Source organism: Hyperolius riggenbachi, chromosome 7 (assembly GCF_040937935.1).
Source record: "Hyperolius riggenbachi isolate aHypRig1 chromosome 7, aHypRig1.pri, whole genome shotgun sequence".
In the NCBI taxonomy this organism is placed as follows: domain Eukaryota; kingdom Metazoa; phylum Chordata; class Amphibia; order Anura; family Hyperoliidae; genus Hyperolius; species Hyperolius riggenbachi.
Genome location: NC_090652.1, coordinates 298709056 through 298717830, shown reverse-complemented (window position 1 = coordinate 298717830; position 8775 = coordinate 298709056). Strand labels below are relative to the sequence as shown.

The 8775-nt window shown below is 43.2% G+C and overlaps 1 protein-coding gene across 1 annotated transcript in view; it reads right to left on the bottom strand.

Annotated features, from left to right (window-relative positions):
* Nucleotides 1-2707: 2707 nt before the first annotated feature.
* Nucleotides 2708-8775, bottom strand: part of LOC137525163 (sterol 26-hydroxylase, mitochondrial-like) — a 28962-nt gene continuing 22894 nt past the window's right edge. Inside the window, exon 8 of the mRNA XM_068246038.1 lies at nucleotides 2708-3083. Coding sequence (XP_068102139.1) covers nucleotides 2961-3083 — 123 coding nt within the window. The 3' untranslated portion in view covers nucleotides 2708-2960. The remainder of the gene's footprint in view (nucleotides 3084-8775) is intronic.

The window sequence follows — 8775 nt, the reverse complement described above, 5'->3', positions numbered from 1 at the left end:
AACATCAAAATAAAGTAAAATACAATTATGGGCTGGTTCAGACGGACGTTTGCAGAGTGTTTACTGCCAGCGTTCGGGGCTTGGCGTTCAACGCTCCCATTCAAGTGAATGGGAGCGTTTGTACCAAGCTTTTACGCGCGTTTGCACAAACGCGGCGTTCGGGTCCCGATTTTCACTGGCGTTCAAGGAGCCCCTGGAAGCTACATGTTGCTTCCAGGGGCGGCTAACCGCGACGGGTAATGTCCCCCTAGGGGAAGAAAAACGCAACCGCATCCGAACGCAATGCGAACGCTGCTGAAAGCCTGAACGCATCACGAACGCAACGCCAAGGAACGTGACGCCTCCAAACGTCCGTCTGAACCAGCCCTATAGCATATCAGAACAGATGAATCTTTATTCTGACACTTTAGGAAATTTGTTGATAAGGAACAGTCAGAAAAAAGCACCTCCTAATGTTGTACGTATCTTCACATACCCTTTCCTTAAAGAGACTCCGTAACAAAAATTGCATCCTGTTTTTTAACATCCTACAAGTTCAAAAAGCTATTCTAATGTGTTCTAGCTTACTGCAGCACTTTATACTATCACTGTCTCTGTAATAAATCAACTTATCTCTCTCTTGTCAGACTTGTCAGCCTGTGTCTGGAAGGCTGCCAAGTTCTTCAGTGTTGTGGTTCTGCTATGAACTCCCCCTTCCAGGCCCCTGTATGCACACTGCCTGTGTGTTATTTAGGATTAGAGCAGCTTCTCTCTTCTCTCTTATCTTTTACAAGCTGGATAAATCGTCCTCTGAGCTGGCTGGGCTTTCACATACTTAGGAATTACAGACAAGGGCAAAGCTGTTTGCAGGAAGAAACAAGCAGCCTGAAACTTCAGTGCATGAGAACAACGGGAAAGAAACACACAAATAATCTCTTGAGATTCAAAAGGAAGGCTGTATACAGCCTGCTTGTGTATGAATGTATTTTCTATGTGTGGACATACTGTACATCAACCTACTTCCTGTTTTGGTGGCCATTTTGTTTGTTTATAAACAAACTTTTTAAAACTGTTTTTAACCACTTTTAATGCGGCGAGGAGCGGCGAAATTGTGTCAGAGGGTAATAGGAGATGTCCCCTAACGCACTGGTATGTTTACTTTTGTGCAATTTTAACAATACAGATTCTCTTTAAAGCAGCAGGATCAGCCATACTATGCCAGGGGAAAAGAAATCACATATATAAGTAGACAAATACTTGATCTACTTACAGCAGGTTTACATTTCTCTTCATAGTATTTTTATTATTATTATTAATTATAAAGCGCCAACATATTCCGTGGCGCTGTACAAAGTAGGAAAACAAGCAAGGGGCACATAATAATACAGACAATGATATACATCAAATATGGACACTGGTACAAAATACAGAACTGGTGATTACCATGACAGATGTAACATGATGAATAAAAATGTATAACAGAGTGTGAGCTATGAAAGGAACAACAAAATCCAAGACACAAAAGGGTGAGAGAGCACTGCCCTTCCGAGCTTACAATCTAAACGAATGGGGCAGCAATACCATATGCCACACCAGATACAGGTACAGAAAGCCCCAGCAAAGCATCTTTATATGTGCCCCTCTGCCTTCTTATTGGTCCTTCAACAGACCAATGGGAACCCTCCTTTAGTATAGCAAGCCCTGACCTGCATACCCTGCAAGGCAAAACCGGCACGCAGGGCCTCATGACTACTGCTTGTTGATTTTCTTTGATAAATGGGACTGCTGCTATAACCCTAAAGTATTGGACATATTATATATGTTCTGAAAAAATGTTTTTACACTTGGGGTGCTTGACAGACAACTTATATTGTCATTAAGTTGTGCCTCGCACCTTGTAGCAGAGACCACCTACCCTTAGTTCAGTGGGGTTCAACTACTTACTTTCTCCATATAGGACATTCACTACAATCATCCACCATGCTGTAGTCAAAGGTCATCGCATTGCTACTCAATTACTCATTAGTGTACAAACTACTAAGCTCTGTCAAGGGCCTTGTTCTCTTCTGTGGAGAGGAGGGGACAAGCAGGGAATCCCTCTACAAGAACTTCAACATAAAAAAAAAAAAATAGTGGCCAGCCATTTGAAAATCAACTCAGCATATTACTAACGATTTTGTCAGCAATGTCGGTGGACTCTTCGACTTATTCTTGATTTGTTGATCATGAACAATTAGTTGTGTCAAGAAGGAATATCTAACATGTGTAGGCAGCATTTAAAACAGGCAGTTTTCCTCTAAATCATGTAGTATATCATCATATACTGGGTTACTTTTACCTGGGCTTGTTTCAGAGTTGCTATTTTGGAGGTGGAGCTTCAGCAACAAAAACAAAGAGGCCAGCCAATCACGGCCAGACTCAGCTCTGGATCGCATTTAAAAATTAAACCCAGCTGGAGAGTTTAAAGAGGAACGTCAGTGAAAATAATGTAATAAAAAAAGTGCTTCATTTTTACAATAATTATGTATAAATTATTTAGTCAGCGTTTGCCCATTGTAAAATCTTTTAAATCCCTGATTTACATTCTGACATTTATTATATGGTGACATTTTACTGTTGGCAGGTAATGTAGCTGCTGCATGTTTTTTGGCAGTTGGAAACAGCTGTAAACAGCTATTTCCCACAATGCAACAAGGTTCACAGACAGGACACTGCGAGGATTACCACGGTCCTCAGTTTCTTGTGGGAGGTGTTTCACCACAATATCAGTCATACAGCACCCCCCGATGGTCTGTTTGTGAAAAGGAATAGATTCCTCATGTAAAAGGGGGTATCAGCTACTGATTGGGATAAAGTTCAATTCTTGGTCGGAGTTTCTCTTTAAGAGCAACAAATGCTGACATCCACTCTTAACTGACGTTTATATAATCCAGAAGGTCACATGACTCTGAGCTCCTCCCACATCTGTGGATGTTGGCGGTTTAGCTGGTCGCTCTATCCAGGAACTCCAAGTCGACGGCTCTGCTGGGGACCATGACACCCCTCACCATGGGCTTCACGTCGCCTTTCTGAGTGTCATATCTGATCTCGTACTTCCTGATAATCTGTAACGATCCAGAAAAAAGAATCAAACACCTGAGATTTCTCAGCTGTGCAGTACTGATGATCAGATTAAATTCCCCCAAAATGTTAATCAAGGGCACACGGGCAAAGTGATCAGTATCCCTACTTTCCAGAGCTAGGATCCCAGGATCCAGTCTGAGCCTCCTGGAGTGCAAATGTCCTCCCAATATGTTTATGGGTATCCCCCAGCAACCTAAAAACATGCAGGTAGCTTAACTGTCAACCCTGCCTCCCCAATAACTGAGCTAAGGTTATGATAGAGATATTAGAATATGCCTTTGGTTAGATAATTAGATGACTTGAGAGTAGAGATGTCGGCGAACGGTTCCCGGGTCCCTATGACCCTTAGTAGTACGGGCTGCGCTGGGCCGGCAGTGCGCATCCTTGTTCACGCACCTGTTGCTGGGCACTTTCTGCACATGTGCGTGATGTCATGAGTGATGTCACGCTCATGCGCAGAGAGTGCCCGGCAACAGGCGCGCGATGAAAGACGCACGCCACCGGCCCAGCGCAGCTGTACTACTAAGGGTCATAGCCACCCGGAAGTAGTACGGCCACATAAAGATTCGCGGGCGAACTGTTCGCTCACATCCCTACTTGAGAGGTTTGAGGGACAATTAGTTACATTAATCTCCAATGTACTTTGGAAAACGTTGACGTCGTATTAACGCATGTTCTATCAAAGATATATTGAGACTCATAGAAGGAGGGAATGTGAGAAGTAATAGGTGTGTGTTGTGTGTAATGTGACTGCACAGTATGCCTGTAAAGCTGGATCTCAGGCCTCACGGGGGCGCAAGAGAGAGACCAGACGAAGTCCGAGGGAACATACGGACTACAGGGGGCTTGAGGAAGCACCAGGTAAGTAAAAATCAATAGGGCTGGTGCCACACCGCATATTGGCGTTAGCCCGCCGCATCACACTGCAAAAAAGACCACTTTACTTACGGTAAAGTCTTTTCCAGTAGTCATGAGGACAGCACCCCTGGATGAGACTGGTCTCCCTCCCCACTGTGGACAGGAAACTGTTAAAAGAAGAATTTGCATAAGCAATAGGCAGCCACATATAAGATACTACACCTGCCACAGTACCTCAGTTAATAAAAAAGATGACACGGACATTTAATGATGCTTACACAAACTTATTTCTCTCTCCTACCCAAATAAGGGCGGGTTGCAGGGGTGCTGTCCTCATGACTACTGGAAAAGACTTTACCGTAAGTAAAGTGGTCTTTCCCAGAACGTCATTTCGGACAGCACCCCTGGATGAGACGATATACAAGAGTTAAAACCTTAGGGTGGGACCACAGCTTGCAAAACTTTCCTTCTGAAGCATAAACCTGCAGACAGATACATTAAGGCGATAGTGCTTTACAAACTTATTGTGACTTGACCAGGTCGCAGCTCTGCAAATCTGATCTATAGAGGTCCCTGCCCTCTCTGCCCAAGAAGTCGAAATTCCTCTTGTGGAATGAGCCATGATAGAATTGAATTGCTCCCCCTGTGTCTGATATGCTAATGAAATAGCCCAAACAAATGTATAATCTGTGTAGGATTTAATTAAGGAAGATTTTTCCCAATCAATGATCCAACCTAGATCTTGTAGTAAGACTATTGTCGTAACAATCTGATCTCTTACCGAATTGGGAGATGTCCCCCAAAACAGAAATTTAAGGTAACCCAAAATGTTAACCTTTCTCTGTCTAAGTATAGCTAGAACCCCAGACATTACCTTCATAAACAACCCTGGAGCTGAGGATAATCCGAAGGGCAAAGCATTAAACTGATACATTCTTACCTCTTCCTCCATCTGGAAGGCAAACCTTAAGCATTATTGAGAAGCCAGATGTATCGGTAATTGAAGATACGCATCTTTTCAGTCTAGAAAGGCTTGGAAATCGTCCTTCTGTAAGAGATGAATAATAGATCAAATCCATCCTGAATTTTCTGTATTTTACCTTCTGGTTTAGACTCTTTAAATTTAGTATGAACTGATAATTTCCCTGTAGCTCCTTTACTAGACAAAACACAGGGTAATAGAATCCCTGTCCTCTGACATTTCGGTACTTCTCGAATTACCCTTTTTTCTAAACAGGGAAAGGACTTTCGATTGTAGGGCTGAAAACTTTATTTGGTCCTGCAAACGGGGAGTAATGCAAAAGCTCTTAAAAGGAGGCTGGCTGAACTCTATTCTGTATCCCTCCAACAAAAACACCTTAAAGGCTCTTTCCCACTAAGACGTTGCGTTAGATGCGACGCTAAGGACACATAACGTGCCCCCAACGCAACGCATGTGAGCTTTGAAGTTGGATGCTATTTAGAGCCACGTTATGCGTCTCCTGATGGGTCTGTGATGCGTACTTTTTGACGCTTACTATCGGACGAAAACGGCGCATGCGGCAAAAGACTGTGGAGAGCACGTGATCGGAAAACTCCGCATCACCTGCCAGCCAATAAGCGGCCGCTCCAGGAAGTTAACACTGCAGTGCATATTAATTAGTCATGTGGCTGGCCACAACAGCGGACTCTCCTCCTGCAAGAAAAAACAAAAAACACACATTATTGAGCATATGCAAACAGTCTAATGCGGCTAAAACCGTGTATAACGCACAGCATGATGCAGTTTCTTTAAACGTCCAGCGTTAGAGTGTAACAACGTGGGCACTGTGAACAGCCCATTGATTTTTCATTACTGTGAGCTGGGCTGCGTTACAAGCTGCTCTAACCTGCGCCTGTAACGTCCCACTGTGAAAGAAGCCTAAATAACCAATATTTTGTGCACTGTAGTTGCCATGTTTTGAAATTTGCAATTCTCCATCTCACTGGAATACTAGCGTCATTGCTTATCTGACTTCTTGGTAAAAGTGAAGTTGGACTTAGGGCCGGTTCACATTACAAACGCGGACGGCCACGCATGCGGAACGCAACGCGTACGAACGCACGCCATCCGCGTTTGCATGCGTTGCGTGGCTGATCCCATCACTGAAAAGTAAATGGGACAGCCGCGCGTTTTTGCTAAATCTGCGTGCAGCATGCGTTCGGAACGCATGCAGTGTGAACATCAGACAGCGCACTCTATGCACTGTCTGATGTCGTGCGTGTTGGCCTTCTGCACGCGTTTCCAAAACGCAGCTGGAAACGTGTGCAGTCTGAACAGGCCCTTAGGCTTCTGCGACTTGTAGAGAGCCCATCTCCTGCCCTTAGAGGACTAGGGATCTGACTTATTCTTAGAAGGAGGGACGAAAGGACCGTTTACTTTGAAAAGGTCCTTTCTTAAGGAATACTATCGATACCCAAGTGTTCTAAAATGACAATGTACAAATAATGTCTAAGTTGCTGTGTAAACATTTTCCTACTTTCCATGATAAATATCAGAGGCAAAAGCTGTAATTTACTGAGGATAGGATTAGCCATATTGGGACAAATCAATTGCAGAAGGGGTGTCTACTTCAATGCACAGCCAGAGTTGCATATCGGACTACAGAAGCAAATATCAAACAAACTCTGAAAGCAAAAAACAGTATGAAAAGCTGTAACAATTAGTTACATTTCCTCTGCTCTCTACAGACACTTCAGTCCGAAACAGGACACAGAAGCTGCAGCTGTTCTCTCTGTCACACACAGTTACACAGAGTTATCTGATCAAGTGTGAGGGGAATTTCCCCTCTTCTCATGGCTCAGAGTCAGTTTTGTCAGTAAAGTTTGAAAGCATTTTGATAACAGTAAATAAAGAGGTTGCTACTAAAATGTATACACCAGTACTTAGCAACACTTCCCAAACAATTCCTGTGTCAATTGAAAATATGTGAATCGATAGAATTCCTTTAACAGGAATACCTTTTTTTTTTTTTTTTTTTTTTTTTTTTTTTATATGTGTCTGCCGTTCTGTCTAGAGGGTTGTCTAACTGACTCAAACAGCAGACCCCCTTCACAAGGTACACCACATAACTTGATTTTGAAGAATTGTCATCATTCCAAGTTTATACCCATACACCTCTTCTGGCTGAATTGACTAATGCCGTAGTTCTGGCCATAAGTTTAACCGTATCATCTGAAGCGTCCACTAGATAATTGGAAGCATTCCAAACTTTAGGGAAATCATTCAAAATTTCCCAGAAATCCTCAAAAAAAGTAGGTCAGTTTTGTTTGATACCCTTGAAAAATATGGATCTAACTTCAAAACTTTTCCTAGATTATCCCACTCCTTAATCCTAATCTTAAGAGTAGAATGGACTGGAATAAGCCGAGAATGAGGATCCGCCAAACTCTCATACATTTGACCAAAGGCGTCAAAGATTTCTGCTCAGACTTAATACCTATTAGTAAGTCTTTCATTAATTCAGGAAAAAAACATTGCGGTTAGGGCTCTTTTCTACTATGAAATGCGATCGCAACCGCATTTGCGATCACAATCGCACTTCAATTTCCACTATGCGATTGCGCTACTATACTTATAGTACAGCTCAATTGCATACAATGCAGGAGGATGACGATTGTGCATTGTCCAAATCGCATCGCAATCAGATTGCACTAATGGAAATTGCTGCTGCAGTTTCCATTAGTTTAACGAGTCAAGTTCTTTTAAACAATCTATTTAATTGCTGCAGCTTAGAAGAACTTCAAGAATGTTACACATGCAGGCTTTCTGATGTGAAAATTATCTGAAAACAGGTATCCAAGGGGTTAAAAAACACAGCCTGGGTATTCCCTGCTCACATTTGCCTGCTTTAATTTTTATGAATTAACCTTCAGTGACCTGTGTTGTGATACTCTCCGCACAAGGTGTTAATTTCTGGCACCTGCTCAGGAATTATAAATTTTCATGCGGACACAGGTTTTATGAATGCACACTTTACTAAATGGTGGGTAAAGTCAGCTGTTTTGAGCATTACCGCATGCAGGAATGCTCAATAAATAGAGGCCTATGTCTCTTGGAAGCAGGAGGCATAGTTAGAGGTGCAGACAACATAGGAGATGATGGATTAGCTATAACAGGTAGATAAGCCATAGCAGTACTAGTCCCAGGCCCATCTGAAGCAGCTGAGGCGGTAGAAGCAATAGCAGAATCTTTAATTTCCTATTGCTGTGGACCTTCTCTGTACAATACTGGCACAATTTCCATTCAGAGTTGCCAATCCATGCTGACTGGACTGAGTAGAAGATCTTTCAGACTTTTCAACCTTCTCAGTCTTATGTCTTTTGGGGTATAAAACATAATAAACGATAGCCAGCCATTAGACAAATCCCTCTATACATAACATACATCCAGGCAAGCAGAAGAAACATAATCACATCTACTTGCCAGAGAGGGATCCTGGGCAGATTCAGCAGATTGTGCAGGAGCTGACCCAGAGGCGTCCTCCATGATCTCAGTCACAAACCAGAGTGCATCATGGACTCTACAAACTTATACCTGTGCTGCTGATTTGATGCAGCTGATCCAATTATGCATGCGGCCCCTGCCGGCTAAGCATATGCTTAATCAGCTTCTTACCTTAAGGAATCAGCTGTATGCTGATTCCTAATCACCGCCGCGGCCCCTGCCGCCCGGCTCAGACTTCAGATCACGCGGGACGCCAGCGCGTGACTACCTCCGGTTCAACCGGAAGTGAACTCTCTCCAATGCACGCACATGCCTGCATAAAGTTGCTGCCTCCGATGGAGAAGCCTCCT